This window comes from Calliopsis andreniformis, chromosome 4 (genome assembly GCF_051401765.1).
Source record: "Calliopsis andreniformis isolate RMS-2024a chromosome 4, iyCalAndr_principal, whole genome shotgun sequence".
In the NCBI taxonomy this organism is placed as follows: Eukaryota; Metazoa; Arthropoda; class Insecta; order Hymenoptera; family Andrenidae; genus Calliopsis; species Calliopsis andreniformis.
The window spans coordinates 2,297,641-2,317,105 of record NC_135065.1 but is presented as its reverse complement, the minus strand read 5'-3'; the positions used below and the strand labels follow the sequence as shown (position 1 = coordinate 2,317,105).

The following is a 19,465-nucleotide window of genomic DNA, read 5'->3' as shown; positions in this document are numbered from 1 at the left end:
GCAAAGTCAGGAAACTGACAGTCAGAAAAAAACAGACATTTTAATCACCTTTACAAGTATCCTTTATGAATACAAAAGCGAACCATTTTTATTGGAATTGTTGAAGACAAAAAATTGATGATTTTTTTATTGATTTTTCTTAAAGTATAAATATTATTTTATCTGTTTTTTTTTTATTATTAGTTTTGATACATATTTAGCAATAATGAATAATTTTAATAAAACCAGTTTTAAAACCAAGTTTCCTTCGCAGTAGAGATTTGCGGTCATGATGATTACTTAAAAACTATTAAACCAATTTAGCTTAAATTTGGTACAGCTATTGTTTACACCACTTGCAATTTTTGACGTAGCGAATTTTTTTCTGATTTCTAGTTTCTTTAATTGCACAAAAATTAATGAATATTTTATTCGAAAATAAAAATATTTATTTAGAGAGCTGTGATTTTTTTTTTATATCGACTTTTAAAAAATAGCTACTTCAAACACTGCATAGTGGTGTAAAGAATAGCTCTGCCAAATTTGAATTAAATCGATTCAATTGTTTTTAAGTAATCGTCATAATCGCAAATCTCTACAGAGAAGGACGCGTGTGAAACTTTTGATAACTGGACTGTAGGATAAATATTTGCGTTTGAAAAAATTATTCATTATAATTAAATGTAGCAAAACAGAAAAATCATCAACTTTTTCTCCTCCCTAGGTATATCTCCCCCCTTGAGGCTCGTTCAGATTACTCAAATTATGAGCGCAAGTAATTTTAATCAGCTTTACCAGTGTGAATTTGTTATTCACTTGATTAGAAATGTCCTTCCAAGTTTTTATTTCATCTAATCTCGTTCAAATTAGAAAAAATAGATACTTGAATTCAAGTAACATCTTCTGCAGATATATCTATATGTAATTGAGCAATTGCAAGTACTACAAGACAGTCTCAAAGAAACGTAGTTTCATATCTAGTAACACACTGACGCATTAAATTTATACAAATTTTTTTAACTGGATGTTCGACTAGACTGCACTTACCACATTCATCAGACATTGGCCCTACCTATAATCATCTTCTTCAAGCACTATCGGAAAAAATTATTTAAATAGAAAAAAATACAGCGGCAACTATTTTATCATTTTTAAGAAACTGTCAGATAAATGGAGAAAAATGATCAGTATTAGTAATATATATAGATTAAATCTATACCTTTCAATCTGTTAAGCAACAGCAAATATTAAGAAAAGTAAATGAAAGTTAGTTATAACTCAAATCAACACTTCCAGTATTTGCAAAACATTAATTGCTTTATTGTTGCCGAAAGGTATAAAGAATACTGTATGACTACACTCTACGAGTGTTTGTGAATCGTTCAAATTCTCCGCTGTAGGAAAGACAATTAATAAAGGTTTACAACATTAGTCTGAAAGGCTACATGCCATCGTAAGACGCATTAATGTGTCTCTCGCTATCCCCACTTTTTTGACAACCAAAGATACTGTGTAATGTAACATTATAACGCACCTATCGCTACTCCCAAATCCTTGGCGAAAATTGCGGACCAATATGGTATTTTTAATGAGAACGTAGCATCTTCTGCATTACATACCGATACGACATGCATATATATATTCTTTCACCTGTTATTTCACTGTTCATTGGTTGCGCGCACCTTACCGGGTGCAAGATTAAGCCACACAATACAATTCCCTCTCTTTTCTTCTCTCCTCCTTGTCTCATGTATTCTCGCTCTCTTCGTCTGTGTAACGGACACACGAGCTGTGACCTTGTGGCATTTGGTACCTGGTCGTACCAGTCGGCGCACGACTCCGCCTGACGTATAGTGATGGGCACGATTCGAGTGCTGGATCGTCTATTCATCTAAACTCCCATGAGATTCCATTCACCTTTAATTTTCCTGTATTTCCTAACCGATTTCGATATTATAAACTCTTTTCGAATGAAAATAGAATCGGAATGCAATTTTGTTCAATTGTCTGCAATCTAAAACAGATTGCAGACGATATTTCAATTTATGTAGTTTTAACAGACAAGAATTCAATTTTTTTTACTAGATTAGGAAAGGTTGGATCTATTTTATAAATTACGTTTCAACGGAGTGTTTTATATTAATTTAAATTTCAAGAAAGTTTCGAGTAGAGAATGATTTTATGAATAAACTGTCTTATACTTAAATACTTATTTATTGTTTTCTTTTTTTCAAATTCCTAGCTTTACATCCTCCGAAATTTAAGTTTGTGTTCCATATTCCTCCGTACGTTTCTTATTCTATTTAAAAGGTGACGGTTACTCGAAATCGTGTTTTGCACTCTTAAATACAATTATGAAAATCGACTAGTATATGTTGCATTTTGGCAATCTTTTAAGAAATATACAAGGAATTAATTTTTATTTTAATAAATTCAATGCTGAAAAATTAGTAATACGTATAATTTCATCACAAAATAAACATCTTAAGTAATAGACAAAGTACTATTTATAAATGAAACAGCCATAATATGAACAATATTAACAAAATATTTCAAACAGTTAAAAATAAGTAAAATAAAATACATTTTTACATCATGTACTATAATGTAAGCTAAACTATAAACATATAATATTCATATATATATAATTGTTTTCCCATTATCACTTTAATACCTTTTGAATTATAATTAGTCTTTTTCTTATGGATAATGGAATATTTAAAATAAATTTTCAAGTTATCACGATACAATAAGGGTACAATCTATTATAAAAAATAAGTTATCAAATATTTGTATTATCATCATCTATAATGTTTTCCCCAAATATTGAGTACTTAAACACATTTATCTATAGTGTCACATTGTTTTAAGTCGCTTTTAATCACCGTCTATATCGTTGACAATTCCCTTTTAAGTATGTAATAATAATGCTAAATCTAAACTCGAATGTCAAGAATTCAATATTACAGACTACTTATTTACTTGTGGCGCGGCCAGAAGGTGTAGAGACATATTTACTCAGAATATCTATTGGGAAAATTAATTACTATGATTAAGTCTTTCACGAAATTTAATTGTTAATAAAAACTTAATGTATTCCATTAAGACTAATAAAATACTTTACTCAAAGTTTTATAAAACTAAACATATTAATAAAATACAGCATAAACCTCTTATACAGTATTTTAAACTAAAATTATAACAAAAAGAGTTCATCAATAGAATCACTTTTTGAATTAATTAAACGGGTAACAACTTGAAATATTAATTTATTTGCGTATACATATGTATATACATATTATATGGCATTGCATGCCTCCATTCCAAATTTCTGGCTGCACCACTAACTTGCATACATTTTTACCTTATTCACGGAACAGAGTCAGTATAAAAAGCTAAGTACATGATTTCCATAGGTTTCATCATGGTATGCATAGCAATAACGAGAAACGTATGCATTAAATAATTAATAACTTCTACATAAATTATGAATTGGTCCACACCCACATTCTAAATGAGCTTACATAATAATTTATGATACATAATGTAAGAAAAAACAGAAATAAATACACTGGTGTTCGTTAACTAAGACTCGCTATCCCTATTGATTCTTGGAAACGACTTTCCGAAGTGAACAAATAATCTAAATATTATTATACCGTATTTCTCACTCTAGACCTCAGGTTGTTCAATAATTCCTGGAAAATTATCTATCCCGATAACTGTAGCGATAAAATTTCGAACCCCTGTGATTATGCGGACACCACTGTAATGTATAAAACAATTCTAAAAAGATCAAATAATGACTGGTAGTAGAACTATATATCACATTTTCTAAATGATATTTGGATTGTTAATTCATTGACAACTTTAAAAGTAAAATTATACAGTGTGTTTCCTTTAACCTTCGGACGGCAGAACCTGAACAACGAATTGCATAAGACAGTGTACAGGTCCCCTAAGAATACTGCCAGCAGAGAGTCAACTGAGAACGTTGAAATATCCCATCGATCGTGGAAGATGAAGAAATTATCATTACGAAAGTTGTTTCAAGAGAAAAATCTAAGGAAAAAAGGGGTCGAATGTTTTAAAACTCTAGACCAGAACCATCCCTTAAGAAAAGGTAGAGAATTTAAATCGGAACAGAAAATGTTTTTAGCAAATAGATCGTGGATTTTTAAAGTTTTATAAAAGTTAAACCGTAAGAGACACAACAAAATATATTAAAAATTGTTTGTCCTATTTCTATCCTTCAATCAATCTATAAAATCACAGAGTCTTCTGACAGTTAGTTTAGCATACAAGTATGTTAACTTTAGGGTATTATCTTTGCAAAACAAAGGCAGATCAGACGTTGTGTCATAAGACTTTTTCTGCTCCAATTTGGATCACCTATTGTTGCTTGAAATATTCAGCATTATATTTGTTACACCCTTTAAAAAATTGTAAAGGAAATTTCAAGATCAATTTAATGTTTTCTAATAAACCATATATTTTTATTTATATTACAACAGCATTTGTTATGACGTATTCTGCTAAAAAAATTAAGTTGACCTTGAAATCTTTATTATTTCTGAAACGAAAGATCTATTTATAGTACATACTATGACCCACACTATCAGACAATTCTTATATTAACAATTTCCTTGCATCTCCCACAATTTACGAGACATTTGAGCATTTTCAATTAGAAAACATTCTGAATAGAAGACATACAAAGAAACATACTGTATAGGGAATACTTCTCTATTCCTATTTATTTTAGGATATATTAATTTACTAAATGCAACACACTAAATATATTACAAAATGTTTAAAACAATCCGTATATGATTATTCTTTTACTATTGTCTTATAACATTTTGTAAGTGGTTTTAATGTGTTATCTTAATGAAAATGCTGTTAAGATTTGATTATACTGAGGTTATACTGAGTTCTAAAGTTGTTTCTAATAAACAGGTAAATCATTTTATGCAACTAATGTAAAATTAATATGAATAATAGAACATAAGTACTTTCTATTATTCTTTATTATCATGTATAACCGCTTTAATGAAACAACTTTCATTTCTATAGCTTTAAGCGACAAAACACATTGACTCTATTACGTGAACGAAGTAAGAATTTCACATTTCACATTTTACTTTTCAGAATAGTAAAAGATCCGCTAGACATAGCAGATATTCTCTATATTCGTACGCTCTGCACACAACCTCCTTTTTATGAATAAAAAATACGGAATAGCCCAGCAGTCGGTGTTTTCAACGCGAAAATAAGCTGGAATCGGAAGTCGGTCCAAGCACGGATTTGAAAGGTTAATGGAACGCCTCTTCTTCGTTTCTACGGCTTATCGATGCGTCCACGCAGGGTAGTGATCTATCGAATGTGTTCTGACCTTTCAAACTCGCGCTCAGACCGACGTTACTCAGCCAGGCATCTTACGACTCATAATATCCAAGTCACAGGTGATCTGTTTATGTTCGCGATCGAATAACAACGTTCTCGCACTCAAGAAAGAGAGATCTGGTAGTCGATTTAATACCCTTGCCGTTTCTGGTTGTACAGGCATAACTCTTCCAAATCTGTCCATTACTACATGTTCAGAACCTGATCTCTTATTCACTGCTGATTTACCACGGTAAACATCTCCTGAATTCGATTTTTCTGCTGACAAATACTGTTTTTCAATCGAAAGTTGCCTTTCTATATGTTGTTTTTCGTTTGTCAAAAACTGTTTCTCTATTGGGATACTCCTCTGAGGACCAATATTTCTTGATTTATGTCCTACATCAATATCTGTTTTTCTCTTCCGTTCTGGTATACGAGGAGATGGTAAAGGTTCTATCATCTTTGAAGATTGGGAGCGTTTCTGAGATTTCAACGCATCACTCTCTAAAGAGTCTGTCATCTCTGTTTTGGAGATCGAATTGCACCGCTCGCGACTGACATCTACTTCTGGAATATAATATGATGTAAGAAACGTTTGCTTGAAAACGACTTTGGATATTGAAATGACGGCACGTAGAGCACATATATTGAGGAAATTGATTTATTAAACATGTAAATTATGAAATATCAAGCCCAATACTTACGATGATGAACAGGATTCCTTGCGCTACTTGGTCGACGATAGGATTCAGAGTTTGTGGAACTGTGGGATGTTAGTAAAGGATCAAAGGGGCACAAAAAATCCAGAGGTAGAAGAGCAGATAACCCACCACCTAGATTACATGATTTGTTAACGAATATACCACGTGATTAGCACACATTACAATAGGAGCAAAATGATGGAAAATTTACAGAGGCAAAATGAATTCAAAACAGCAGATTTCTAATGTAAAAGCGTAATGTTAGAACCAGCAAATATTTTCTGTATACAATAAAATATCTACTGTTCTACTTACACATATTTATATATCACAAAGGAAAGCAATTAATAAATCAAACTAAAATAACGTCATACTTCGTACAATACTTACTAGCTTCTAAAGGATTAACAAGCCCAGAACTATTCCAATCGAATTGAGCAGCAGGTACTTCCTAATGGGGTTTGATTATAATTAATTATAATTGAATGTATTGTGTACAGTTCTGTTTAATATGTCTAGAAATATTCAACTGCCAGGAATGCTTTTGAATATTTCACATTTGGAAGATCTATCACTTATCTTTCTCTAACTGCTATCATAAAACAATAAACTACTATGTCAATCAATATATACTTACTTCTGAATTAGTTGATGATTGTGTTTTGTTGATGTTTGTCGAAGTAGCTGTTAGAACATCAGCTGTTGCTTTGATTGGTTCTAAAGGAGTAAAGCCAAGATTTGCAGCAAATCTTGGAACGTTTGGATTCCATCTTGGCCCAAACAACTGGAAATAATAAATTATTATTTTCAAATTATGTTTCAGTTTAAATTATGTAAAAACATGTTACTCACGATATTACGAGAATCTATACCAAGAGATTTTAACATCATATTATTACTGATACTGTTTGCCCATTGGTATGTCAAAGCATTTGTTTCTTCTACACTCTTAATATTCTGCCAGACTTTATCTGTTTCAGTTATTAATGATTGTACATGGATCTCACATTGTTCCGAGTCCATTGAAAACATTGTAGTTATTATATCTTCTATTTTGTTTGCAGCCTGCAAAAACATTTGTTAAATAAAATACTAATACAAAGGAAACATTAAAAATAATATTTAAAAGCTCACAGTTCTATTCTCTATTCGAGAAATTGATTCCTTCAAATTAAATTGTGGATGTTCTACTACAGAATGCTCAAATGATTCAAAATCATTGAAGTCTCCAAAATCATCATCCTCGTTTTGATCAGGTACTTTTATTTCATCGACCTTTTCAAATTGAGTTTGCTCCGTGAAATTAGTAAAATCGCCAAAATCATCATCCTCAAATATTGATTCATCTTTCTTTTTACTGTTTTCTGCAGAATAATCATGAAATTCTTCTATCTGAAGAGCTTTATCAAACTCTTCACTTGAACAACTACTATCTGGCAGTGGTGCAGAAGACAGAAAATTATTTTTAACTTCCACATTTTCATTTTCAGAAAATTGATAAAAATCATTGATAGCCTCATTTTCTACTTGACTATTATGTGGATAGTCATCTTCCGTTTCATTCACGTTCAAAAGATCATTAACTGAACTATGAAAAACTGTATGTTCAATATTTACTGACTTTGAATCATCAACCTTCAATTCAAACATATCTTTTTCATTAGACACATTTATGTTTTCTATACCCTGCCTTTCTATTGTTGGCTCCTCAACTGAATTTTCGAAATCTAAACTTGATTCTTTTTTATTACCAGTGTTAATGTCTTTACTGAAAGCGTCCAAATTATTCGAAATATTTTCAGCTGCTTGAAATTCAAAATAATCTGTATTTGGAATGTCTGTAGATACATTTGAAATCCACTCTTGAGAATCTTTAAACTTTTCGTAGTCATAAAAATCATTATCTAGAGATTGTGTTGTATCAGGAGCAGCAGTTGGATCTCCCAAATCCAAACTAAGAGGTTCTACATCTTCTAAATTATTATGAGAAGCTTCCTGTTCACTCTCTCCAAAACTACTATTGTCACTGGTCAAACCAACTCCTCCAAAGACTCCTTTCTCTATACTAGCTTCAGTATCGTTATTGTTTACATTTGCTAAACTTTTTTGAGAATCGTTTTCTTCATTGACATTTTCAACTTTTGTCTGTAATTTAATGTTGCTTACAATGTTATCTGTTTTTTCAAGAACTAAAAACTCTTCTGAAATGGTTGGTTTTAGAACTATAGTTGAACTATCTTCAGATACAGTTGGAATGCCATTTACTTTTGGTGAGGTATTTTGAGATGGTAAAGGTGTTTGAATAGGTGTTGTAAGTTTATAGGGCGAATCTGATGATATAGACAATCCTAAAAAATGAACATAAGTAATTTTACAAAATTAAAGATATTACTGTGTTTTAAAAAGTTTAATTCTTTATTATAAAATACAAGTTACCATCTATGCCTCCAGTTGTAAAATCTCCAAATTCATCTTCTTCAGAATCTCTAAAATTATCTAAAGGAGGAGGCGTAGAGCTAACAAGTGGTGGAAACGCCATTCTTCATCTGGAATTTAGGAAACACAAGAATTTAAAAATAATATACAATGTACTTTCACAACACAAATACTTTATAAATAATAAATAATAAATTTTATCATCTATCATATGAATTAATCTTGTTTTTTCTTAAAACTAATAATAACCTTTTTCAATGATTTCTCCTTTTTAATAATCACACATTAATAATCTTTTTCTTTATCCTTTCTTTTATTTGCAATAATCAGCATTTCCTTACCTATTAACACTTGTATTACTTAAAGACATAAGTTAAAATATATTATATTTCTTGTATTGTCACTACTGTTAGACTGATTACACAATTTTATCAGGAAATGGTTGTTAGTATGTTTGTAAAAGCCAAAAAAATGGTTTCAGTATAAAATGAAAATTCCATTTCTTATAGGAAGAATACATATGTCAAATTGACACTAGGTTATGTACATATTATTAATGATAAGCAGAGATATTAAACAAAATAATCTCAAATACAACGATAACGTTAATACCAGTTTTATGAGTCACTTAGACATAGTATCGTATGAAAAAACGAAATCCTTGAATATTTAAGATCAGGTGTAGAAACAATTAGGTGCTGACTTACAAAAGAGTAAATAATAGGTACGTGGAGCACCTTCCAAGGTTGTTTTATCTATCTATCGTTCGTCATCATTTCGACTTTATTGCAGTCGGTCATTCATTGACACATGCAATCTTCGGTAGTGACGATTGCAACTTGTTAGAACCAAAAGGTTCGATAACACGAATCACGAGACCATCGGTCATATCACCTGTTTGGTACGTGTTGCTTCTGCGCACCTGTTCTCACCTGCTGCCGCGCGTTTTTTTGAATTTGAAACAAATGTTTTTAATTATTTAATTCTTTTATTTACTATGTATCTTTGTCTCTTTTTTATATAGATGTTAACCAAATTGTGGGATATTTTCACAAAATAGGTTATATGCATCAAAACGGGAAACAAGTTTATACAGACTTATACAAGTCCAATAACAATTAATATTTTGGTTATATGCTATTTTGTATTACCTAAACTACTGCTAGAAAGTAATTTAAATGTAAAATATTTTTGAAAGTTAAATTCTGAGTAACAAAATAAAGAAAAAGGTACATATGCATACTACTTTTTTAGCTATATGAGTTTTGAGTCCATCTAGGTCCATCAGTAACTCACGACTGCTTAAATAAGATATTTTCATACAAAAATGTGTATAACTAAAAATTTAAGCTTTTCCATGCATCTATGCAGATGAACATTTTTCATTATCTTCGTGTCTAAATTGTCTAAAATTTAATTTTCAAAAACAAATTACATTTTCTGTAACACCCTACATATTTTACTTCTTCAATTTTCGGTTACTAAGATACAAACAATATATTTACATACATCTTTTTTATTATACAATAATATTACTAAAAGATATTACATTGTGAACATATATAAAATATTTTAGTATTTTACGTTAAACCGACTTGAAAATAACTATATTTTAATCTATTTTATGTCTTGGATGTGTGTTGAGTACGTCTATGCTTTCTCATATCTCCCTTCTGTCTGAAACGTCTCCCACAAACGTCACAAGCATGTGGCTTTTCGCCAGTATGAATTTTTATATGATTGTTTAGTGCTTCTGTTCTAGTGAATGCTTTTTCACAATAGTGACACTTATATCTGCGATCTCCTCTGTGTATCAATCTATGTTGATAGAAAACAGAACCAGTCAAGAAAGCTTTGTTACAAACATCACATTTAAATGGTCGTTCTCTAGTATGCTTTTTCCTAGTATGATCTGCTAGATCAGGCTTTATTGTAAATCTTTGATCACAATATTCACAGGCATATGGTTTTACACCCATATGAAATCTTTTATGCGTCCACATATGACTTGACTGAGTGTAACTTTTTCCGCAAATGTTACAAACATATCTACATCAAAATAAGAAATTGTAAAAATTATTTATGTGTCTACATCCCATTAATTTGAATTCTATATGAAAGAATAACTCTATACGTACGGCCTTAATCCACTATGTCTTCTTTTATGAGCATTCAAGGAATTTGCAGTTGGTAACAAACTACCACAGATATCGCAAGGAAATTTAGAACATCTATACTTTCTGTGTTCTTGAAAATCTTCCACACTTGTAAAAATGCTTCCACACAGTTCACAATTGAACTTTTCTTCACCTTTCTCAGACTTTCTAGGAATTGGCTGATGCCTTTTTTGTTTATGTTTATAGAGCAGAGATAATTCTTTAACATCTCTGTCACAAATTTCACACAAAAATGTTACCAAAACTTTAAATACTCTTGGATGTTCTTTCCAATGCACAACAGCTTCTGTAAAAGACTTGAATAAGGAATTGCATTGATTGCACGAATATGGCCTTTCAATAACGTGTAATTCACGATGGCTTTTTAAATGATCCATATCTGCAAAATGGCTACTGCAAAATTCGCAATGATACAATTTCAGCACTTGCAGTTCTTCTATAAGATTAACTTTCTCCTCATGTTTTTTACAATGTTCATCTGCAAATTCACAGCTTCCAAAAACTTCTCCACAATGAACACACCTTCACAAAAAATGTCTTTAAAATATCTATAAGAAATACTTCCTTACATATGTGACACTAGATAAATAAATGCATTACCTCCAAATTGTTTGACTATTTTCAAAAATGATACTGTGCCCTGCAACATGCTTGTTTAACCGCGATTTCTGTGTAAAACTTTTTGTACATTCAGGACATTTATATGGTTTCTCTGGAAGATGAGTAACCACATGACGTTTTAAAGTGTACCCATCACAGAATCCCTTGGAACACACTTCGCATACATGAGGTCTTGTTTTTCCATCTATACAAACATGTTTTTTCAGTCCCTCTTGATTTTCAAATAATTTTCCACATTGTAAACAAGACACTTTACCATCTTTACAATGATACCTAAACAAGAAATGTGCACATTAAATATTTATTTCTTACTTATTTTACGATCTTCCATGGTCAATACCTTTTATAATGATAAAATAATTTTAACTCTTTCCCAAAAGTAATTTTACAGATTTCGCAATACAATGCTTTTTCATCTTTATGAAAGTGTTGATGAAATTGCAAGCGTTCTTCGAATGTGAAAGTGGCAAAACAAATATCACACTTATATGGTTTAGCAGTACATTGTAAATTAGGTTTACATTTGTGCTCATCAAGAGTTTCCTTTGTATGATAAAGATTCATGCAAGCACCACATTTCAAATATTTCTGTTTAGTCCCTAAACAAAACAATGTTATGGTTTCACTTTCAGTGTTTTCATCAGCTCTGAGCTCATTGGGAATTTGTTCTTCGTCACTACTTTCTAAGACAATGTCACTGTTATATAATTCAGTATCCTTGTGAGTTTCTGTATCCTCTTCATAAATTTTCATTCGTCCTTCAATACACAATGGACATGAATCAGTATTAATTAAAGAGCTGCTATCATTCTTGGTGTTTGTAAAAGAATGTTTTTGCTTTAAAATTTCAAATAAAGTTTCTTCAGCTTTAATACATTGTGCATCAAAATTATCACACCAAGTAATTTTTTCAACACATGTTGGACAAAGTTGTTTTGGAAGAGGATCAGTTTTTTTCACCTATGGAAAAATTATTTATATGTAGTAGAAATCTTGTTAGAAACTTTAATTTAAAAAAATTCAGGTATCATCTTCTTACTCAACACACAACTGTGAGTTGAAGAAATGTACTTTACAGAATGAAAGAAAATTTCTTTGGAAGTTTCATTTTTAATTTTTGGGTTAAATATGGATATTGTAAAACAATTACCTTAATACTAAGGCACGTGTTTATTTTATCCAATAATCTTAGAGATTCTCCAAATTCAGAGTAAATATAAATAGGATTAGGCGTTTCACCTGCACAAAGACGGCAGAGGGATTTAAAATGATTTTGGTTTTGGGGATCAGAACTCAATTCTAAAATTTCATTTGCAGAGAGTGGTTCATCCTGAGACCAAATAGTTGATCCCTCAAAATCATCGAGTTCATCCTCATGTTCGCTCAATGTGCTTATAGATTCTGCTCTTTCAATATTCATACTAGAAAGCTATATATTTTTTTATCTGAAATGTAATATTTCAACCAAAATTCTTCTCATGTAAATATAATTTAAAGAAACTATCTATAAAAGACAAACATATATTTAATAATGTATGTAATTTTTATACCACCATTTTTGTGAAAATTAATTAAATATCTTTTATCAATTTTATTTTTCAAATATTTGGTTCTCTAGATTTTTATCTGTATCTTTAAATTAAAAAATTTGGAAACTAATTATATTCACTAACATAATAATAATAATAACAGTATTTACCATACAAATTTTTCATAATATAAGGTTTTGAAATTATATAGAAATACATGTATAATTTTCTATAAAAATAGTTAATGAAAATGTAAGTAATTATAATACAGTAAAACTACTACCGAAAAGTAAAAATTGAAAATTATGATCGTTTCGTTCCGTCCCTGTTTCGCGGGCAGAATGAAATGGTAGGCGCATGATCAGGAGCATTTCAGAGCAGATTACCTTATTCCTTGGAATTGAAAAGAGAAGGTTTCTTTCATGGCAAACTAAACTTGAGTCTTTATGTTGCAGAAACAATTCGGTGAAAGCTCATCGTTTTGCACAAAGAATGCTTTCGGCAAACATGCTGCCAAGACGACGGAAACAAAAACACATCTCCAAAGGACCTCTTTACTTTGAATATAGTAAAACTTTTTCTTTGCTGCATACTGACAAATAAAAATATTCGAACAGTGTAATAAGTTATATTTACTAACAATAAATTATGCCGCAGATAAGTTACACATTATTAATGATTTTTTTTTGCTAGTTTCTTAGAACATTTAGGTAATGTTGCAATGTTACTTCTATAATACATATGTATGTAAATATTAATTCAATTATTTTTTATAATAAAACAAGTCTCTCTTTTATGTTTTGTAGTTTAATCTTTATGTAACTAAGAAGAAATAAAAAATATAAAGGATAAAGATTTGGTTTCGTTGTATTTTTTATATAAAAGCAATATTTATATATAAATCAAATATAAAATTCATACATGTCTTTATACAAGAATAAATTGTTTATTTTAATTAACTAATGTGTTATATTTATAGATATCTTATACATCCGAAGTAACAATTATTTTGTTAATACAACATATCTTACATCATTCTTCACCCTATATTCTCGTAATCGTTTACAGTGTCGCAAAACTGTTAACAAATTCAGTTTAATTTTATTCAGTTTGGATTTTGTTTCTCTTTCATAATCTTCTGCCGTAAAAAAATAAATATATTCTGAAATGTAATATATGAACTTTATATATTGTAAGTATTATTATTAATAATAAAAGATGAAAATGACCTTACCATCAACACTACAGATGTCCAACTCTTGCTTTTTATAATGAAGATAGAGATTTAAGTTTCCTTGTTTTCTTGCATGAGCTTTTCCAAGTGATAAAAACATATATTTTGCTTTCAATACTTGATTAATGGCACTTATTAAATTATTAACTGTATCTAGAGATTGTCTCCCAATAATGTACTTTGGAACAGTACTAAATTCATCCTCCGTTAGTAATGGTATTATAGGATAAACTTCAGGTTCATCAAATAATATTTTTTTACAATCTATCATAGGAGTCCCATGTTTTTCTGTTTTTATTCGTGGCTCCGATTTGATTATAGATTTTTCTTTAGGACTGTCGTGTAAAATATTTTTGTTGTTTTCTTGATAGGCATGAATTAGTTCAGGTGCAACATTTTTTTCCATGTGAATAATTCTTTCATTCAAAGATTTCATAAGAGATAACAGTTCCTAGAGTTTTCATTAAAAGTCTGTTACAACTTATACAAGTAATGACATGAATTATATTATTTATAACTCTTTTATACAATTTAAGAATATCTTACTCTGCATCGATTATTTTGTTCCTTCATGTTCTGTAGCCATGTTTTCATTGCTTCAATATTATTATGCATACACGAAACTTCCATGTGCATCTTAAGAAATTCTTCTCTCATTACATTTTTGCCTATAGAAAAAGATTATCAAAAACAAACTTGGATAATGTAAACTTTATGTATTAATAATGCAAATTTTTATTTCTTTTATGTAAGATTAGAGAAATATAAACAAAGAATTTATACAACCTATTAGAATTACGCTTTCCTACATTCGAAATAACGTAATCCACTGATGGGTCATTGAATGGTGCTTTGTTAATCATTATTACTAAATGTAGCAAGTAATAATACAAATTTCTAAAATCTATGAAGAGTCTTCTGTGTCTTTATTCTTGCAAATTAACACATAATTAAAATAACATGTTGTAATTATTAATTAAAAACAGTATTTAATGGAATAATGCAATGATGAAATGACACATAAATATATGATTGTATTTAGAATTGTATTGAAATTAACCACAAAAATAAATACCATACTGTTACACAAAACATATAAAACAGAAGAAAAGATATCAAATATTAATTAGAAAAGAGGAAAAGCAAGAATAAAACACTAAAAGAAGCTTGGGTAGGTAATTCGTAAACACATTACTTTATTGTTATTGTGTTCGAAAAAAGCATATGTACTTTATAACTAAAAAGATTAGAGATAGGAGAAATAAGAATAAACAATTTTAAACAATTCATTGGCGTCTTACGTGCTAAAATTAAATTTTAATTTAATATTACTTTTAATAAATACAGTCGCTGTTTCGAAATCTCGTAGCTTCTCCCACTGTCGATCTAGAGTTTCTTCGAGAAATGAAGTAGTTGTCATTTTAAAACCACTAAGGTCTTCTTAATAATATTTACATGTATACATACAATTCACAAACCGTTTTTGTATTCAAAATAACAACTTTTAATAGGATATTAACACGTATTTATATTTGATTCTAGGATTACATACAAATAACGGTTAAATATTTTTCACAGTTTATAAACTTTGAATTCAATTTATTGTCATATTTCTTATAGATGGCGCTGATTACCATATTTAATGCCGAATTCTTATGTTAAGTTGAACATAGATTATCAAGAATCAATCATTCTTTATTGATAATGCTTTAAACAGTTTAGAGTTTAGACCATTTTAGTCTATAAGCCAAATATACAATAGAGCATATGTATAAAAATATTGAATATATTTACCTACCCGTGAAACTAACAAATTATAATAAAAGTATAAAGTAGTATAAAATTTCTATAACATATGTTTTATGGCATTAACAAAAAAAAGTCTATACATATTATACTTACAATTCAATGACATTAAGATTACAAAAAGAATCAAGAATCTCTCATGATATAATACTATATACGAATAAACCTTTACTCTTTTCTCTTTGCATATCACGTGACCCCCCACAGAAGGCTTAATGGCTGCCAACTCATCGATATGTTGACGGTTTATTATTAACGTCTGTTAAACTTAAAAGTTTTGTTTGATATTTCTTACAATACATTTCAGAGAATTGTATTGAAATGCGAAGTATATTGTTTGTGTTAGCTACGCTGTTTGCGTACGCACATTGTATTAGGTTTTACCTTGATCCGAACTCTATGAGATGTTTAAAAGAAGAAGTTCAAGCGAAAGTTCTAGTTGCTGGAGAATATGAAGTCTCCGTTACACCAGCTGTTAAAACCGAATATGTTGTAAGTTATATCGCGATTCTTCTGCTTTAATTTAAACCGTATCGTTGAATGATATTTTAAGGTTATGTTTATTCAATCTCTAACATATGCTATCTTTTAGTATTTTTATTTCAAATAAAATCCATGATTATGTATTTAAAATCTATTGTAATTCAATACCTGTCAATGCTATATTGTTCATTTATTTTATGTAATAGGTACGGGACTCTAAAGGTCATATCCTTTCTAGAAAGGATGATATACCTCATGGGAAGATATTAAAATTCTCATTTGCTACAGAAACATATGATACATTTGAAGTTTGTTTCATAGCACATGCTATACAACCTTCTTTCTCAGGCAGTATGTATAACAGCAACTTGCTAAATGTTTTATTGTAATAGTAATCTTATATTACAGTTTTTAAGCCATTCAAATTATTCTTATCTAATGACTGTGGTTTCAGACAAACAAAACAAGCAAGAAATCTATTTGGTTGTAAAGCGGGGCATTGAAGCGAAGAGTTATGAAGGAGTAAGTTCGCTTATTATTGTCAATACTTTAATTTTTTATTTTTTAAACTTCTTTTACATAAATTTCTTTCGTCTAATCATCATTCTGTGGATCTATTTCATTGCTGTCAAAATCTATTAACCTTCGGCCGGCGGTGACTGGATCCAAAAGGACCCAGGCATAGTCTTCTGTGTGATCGATCCGTGAACCATCCGCCGTCCGAGGGTTAAATGTTCAAGAGGTATTGACAACCTTTAGTATTAAATGGAATATATTTACATTGTATAGACTAATAGTATCTAGGCTGTGGATTGTCAATACCTGATCTATTTAATCAATTTTACGCAATAATCTCATGATATTTAATCTTTTCTTTTTCTATATGTGGCTTGTATGGGCACACAGTTGGTAATGTAGAGAGATTGATTTTACCTAGATATCACCAGTATGGTTTTTACCAGCATGAGTTTTAGTATGAGTTAGTTATGCAGGGTATTTGAAAAGTCCTTAAAACACGCAAAAAGATGTAGTATTTTAGTCATAATATTATATAAAATTTCTGTTTATATATTGGTGGAAGAAATTGTCAGACTTTGAGAATACCCAACATATTGATTTAGTACTCACAGTAGTAGTTTGCTTATGTTACCACATATTATTTGTAATGATACATTTAGTTTAACAAATGAAAATCATTACTACTGCTTCAATAATGTTTAGTACCACAGAAATTTAGAAAAATTAGTACTTTTCTTCAAATTGAACAAACAGACAATATTTGATTGAGGGGAATAATTTAACTTTTGCAGTGTAATATTATTTCTAACAAAGTTTTAACTAGCACCAGATACGACTTAAATTTCCTAGACGTATACAAAAATTTAGTAAACTAATTTTTGATTGAGTTGATTTTAACTAATTGATTTTCTGTTATTTTAAATTTGAGATTTAAATAATTATAATGATATGCCTAATAAATACTTAATTGCTTTTTTCAATAGCTAGGTGAAGTAGCTAAACTGAAACCTTCTGAAGTGGAGTTAAAACGTTTGGAAGATCTGTCTGAAGCTATTGTTCAAGACTTTGCTCGAATGAGGAAAAACGAAGAAGAAATGAGAGACACTAATGGTATGTAATAATAGTTGTATATCTGTCTTAAAAAGGGTACTTTTCAATTAACTATTAACTTCCTGTTAAAACAATTATTAATTATTAACCTTTTTTCCTTATATTTTTAGAGGCAACAAATACCCGAGTATTGTACTTCAGTATATTTTCTATGTGTTGGCTCTTGACACTCTCAGTATGGCAGGTATTCTATCTGAGAAGTTTCTTCAAAGCGAAGAAACTTATTGAGTAAATAGTAAAAAAAGCAATGGAAAAGCACATCATATTCTTACAGTTTTTATATTTCATAAAGTTTTATTTATTGAGTTTTTGACAGACAATGAAAAGTGGATTAAATGTAAAAAAAAACTCGATCAAATTACACTTTGTACATTTAATTATACGTAAATAAAATAAGAAATGATGCCATGATGGTGTGAATTGTATATCTTGTTACATTTTTTTATATACAAATTCACCGACTGTGTTTCAAAATTATGACACGACTATCACAGCTGGATTTTACACCTTTAGAATAGTGGACATTTTTTAAAAGAAGTTCCTTGAGGTCATTTTTTTAATTGCATTGTATTTTACTCATTACACCAGGACCAAACTTATCAAAAGCATAAGGGCATAAGGGTTCTTTTACTAACTGTAGACAATATCTTTTATTACTTCTCAAAGGAAGAAGTCCAATATTGTTAAATTTAAACAAAGTGTAAAATAGGTTTGCATTCTCAAACCAGTTTACTATAATGAGACAAAGCACCATCATACATGAGGTAAATAGACTGACGTCTGTATCATAGCTTAATATAGTTCAAGTAAGAACCGAGTTCCAAGAAACTGTAGATATGTTGAACTTGTTTGTTAATCATTGTTAATTATTCATGAACAGAGAATTCAAAAGCACCCTTGAATTTTTAAGTCAGCAGTGCAATTGTGTGTGGACACGACACCTTGTAAGATGTAAGGTGTATACATTATACTTCGTCAATGATAAAATTGAAAAAAAAAAAAAAAAATATTTGTTTGTTATAAAAGTACTACTGAAGTAATTAGTTTTGGCAGTGTGGATATAGAATATGTCAATCTTCACTTTACCGACAGAGAAATATACTTTCAACTGTTCGAACTTCTAGGTGGGGCTAGGTGGAGTATATAGTTCAGTGTTCAGTAATTCAGTAGTTTAGTGACATAGAAAAGGGGTGTCTTCTGATGTTATTCAGTGGAAATAATATAGCACTTTTATACATTGAATTAGCGTTAGACACCTTTTTTTAGTTTATATAAATGATTAGGTCACTAACAATAAGAGAAAATGTACACGAGAGGCGTTATAACTTATTAATTATAATTTGTGTGTAATCAATGATACGTTCTATTATTCACATTCCTACCATTTATTCACGTGTATTGCTATTTCTCGTTTGTTATGTAAATAACATTGTTGCCGAATAGAATACTAATATATACTGTCACAATAATTAATGTTTACAA

General features: G+C 29.8%; 5 protein-coding genes across 10 annotated transcripts in view; 2 read left to right on the top strand and 3 right to left on the bottom strand.

Annotated features, from left to right (window-relative positions):
* Window positions 1-3,228: 3,228 nt before the first annotated feature.
* Window positions 3,229-9,342, bottom strand: Afti (aftiphilin). Of its 3 annotated transcripts, XM_076376029.1 has the most exons (9): window positions 9,212-9,320; window positions 8,754-8,845; window positions 8,505-8,614; window positions 7,203-8,416; window positions 6,921-7,133; window positions 6,706-6,852; window positions 6,459-6,519; window positions 6,072-6,200; window positions 3,229-5,934 (listed from the first exon to the last, which is right to left on the bottom strand). In XM_076376029.1, exons 3-9 carry the CDS (start codon window positions 8,605-8,607, stop codon window positions 5,405-5,407), a joined length of 2,397 nt encoding a protein of 798 aa, XP_076232144.1. In that variant the 5' UTR covers window positions 8,608-8,614; window positions 8,754-8,845; window positions 9,212-9,320; the 3' UTR covers window positions 3,229-5,404. The 3 variants fall into 3 exon arrangements, with proteins under 3 accessions (XP_076232144.1, XP_076232143.1, XP_076232145.1); XM_076376028.1 differs by lacking the exon at window positions 8,754-8,845 and having other exon boundaries at window positions 9,212-9,342; XM_076376030.1 differs by lacking the exons at window positions 6,072-6,200; window positions 8,754-8,845 and having other exon boundaries at window positions 9,212-9,342.
* Window positions 9,343-10,100: 758 nt separating this feature from the next.
* Window positions 10,101-12,722, bottom strand: LOC143177819 (uncharacterized). Its single transcript, XM_076376031.1, has 5 exons — window positions 12,453-12,722; window positions 11,643-12,262; window positions 11,282-11,575; window positions 10,643-11,203; window positions 10,101-10,553 (listed from the first exon to the last, which is right to left on the bottom strand). Exons 1-5 carry the CDS (start codon window positions 12,720-12,722, stop codon window positions 10,127-10,129), a joined length of 2,172 nt encoding a protein of 723 aa, XP_076232146.1. The 3' UTR covers window positions 10,101-10,126.
* Window positions 12,723-13,766: 1,044 nt separating this feature from the next.
* LOC143177823 (SKA complex subunit 1) lies at window positions 13,767-16,030 on the bottom strand. 2 transcript variants are annotated; one of them, XM_076376046.1, is made up of 4 exons: window positions 15,968-16,030; window positions 14,612-14,733; window positions 14,066-14,516; window positions 13,767-13,993 (listed from the first exon to the last, which is right to left on the bottom strand). In XM_076376046.1, exons 1-4 carry the CDS (start codon window positions 15,978-15,980, stop codon window positions 13,836-13,838), a joined length of 744 nt encoding a protein of 247 aa, XP_076232161.1. In that variant the 5' UTR covers window positions 15,981-16,030; the 3' UTR covers window positions 13,767-13,835. The 2 variants fall into 2 exon arrangements, with proteins under 2 accessions (XP_076232161.1, XP_076232160.1); XM_076376045.1 differs by lacking the exon at window positions 15,968-16,030 and adding an exon at window positions 15,398-15,485.
* Window positions 16,031-16,087: 57 nt separating this feature from the next.
* Window positions 16,088-18,408, top strand: Bai (transmembrane emp24 domain-containing protein bai). The gene is made up of 5 exons (XM_076376047.1): window positions 16,088-16,363; window positions 16,561-16,705; window positions 16,809-16,876; window positions 17,857-17,983; window positions 18,094-18,408. The coding sequence occupies exons 1-5, from the start codon at window positions 16,193-16,195 to the stop codon at window positions 18,213-18,215; spliced, it is 633 nt and encodes a 210-aa protein (XP_076232162.1). The 5' UTR covers window positions 16,088-16,192; the 3' UTR covers window positions 18,216-18,408.
* A 151-nt stretch (window positions 18,409-18,559) lies between these two features.
* Window positions 18,560-19,465, top strand: part of Pig-s (phosphatidylinositol glycan anchor biosynthesis class S) — a 35,774-nt gene continuing 34,868 nt past the window's right edge. The window contains exon 1 of one of the 3 annotated variants that reach the window (XM_076376038.1): window positions 18,560-19,107. The gene's annotated coding sequence lies outside the window, so the exon portion shown is untranslated. Of the gene's footprint in view, window positions 19,403-19,465 lie in introns of all 3 variants that reach the window. The other 2 variants (XM_076376037.1, XM_076376036.1) reach the window with 2 other exon arrangements.

What these genes read in the sequence shown, in the direction of transcription:
- LOC143177823 (XM_076376045.1), bottom strand. Translation starts at nt 15,485, where the DNA reads ATGACAACTACTTCATTTCTCGAAGAAACTCTAGATCGACAGTGGGAG. An exon ending in AGCGACTGTATTTATTAAAA is followed by an intron (nt 14,734 to 15,397) that starts GTAATATTAAAT and finishes CTTTTTCTATAG; the next exon opens with GCAAAAATGTAATGAGAGAA. An exon ending in GGACATCTGTAGTGTTGATG is followed by an intron (nt 13,994 to 14,065) that starts GTAAGGTCATTT and finishes ATTACATTTCAG; the next exon opens with AATATATTTATTTTTTTACG.
- Afti (XM_076376028.1), bottom strand. Translation starts at nt 8,607, where the DNA reads ATGGCGTTTCCACCACTTGTTAGCTCTACGCCTCCTCCTTTAGATAAT. An exon ending in TACAACTGGAGGCATAGATG is followed by an intron (nt 8,417 to 8,504) that starts GTAACTTGTATT and finishes TTCATTTTTTAG; the next exon opens with GATTGTCTATATCATCAGAT. An exon ending in GTATAGATTCTCGTAATATC is followed by an intron (nt 6,853 to 6,920) that starts GTGAGTAACATG and finishes TATTATTTCCAG; the next exon opens with TTGTTTGGGCCAAGATGGAA.
- LOC143177819 (XM_076376031.1), bottom strand. Translation starts at nt 12,722, where the DNA reads ATGAATATTGAAAGAGCAGAATCTATAAGCACATTGAGCGAACATGAG. An exon ending in ACACGTGCCTTAGTATTAAG is followed by an intron (nt 12,263 to 12,452) that starts GTAATTGTTTTA and finishes ATTTTTCCATAG; the next exon opens with GTGAAAAAAACTGATCCTCT. An exon ending in AGACATAGTGGATTAAGGCC is followed by an intron (nt 10,554 to 10,642) that starts GTACGTATAGAG and finishes ATTTTGATGTAG; the next exon opens with ATATGTTTGTAACATTTGCG.
- Bai (XM_076376047.1), top strand. Translation starts at nt 16,193, where the DNA reads ATGCGAAGTATATTGTTTGTGTTAGCTACGCTGTTTGCGTACGCACAT. An exon ending in CTGTTAAAACCGAATATGTT is followed by an intron (nt 16,364 to 16,560) that starts GTAAGTTATATC and finishes TTTATGTAATAG; the next exon opens with GTACGGGACTCTAAAGGTCA. An exon ending in AAGCGAAGAGTTATGAAGGA is followed by an intron (nt 16,877 to 17,856) that starts GTAAGTTCGCTT and finishes TTTTTTCAATAG; the next exon opens with CTAGGTGAAGTAGCTAAACT.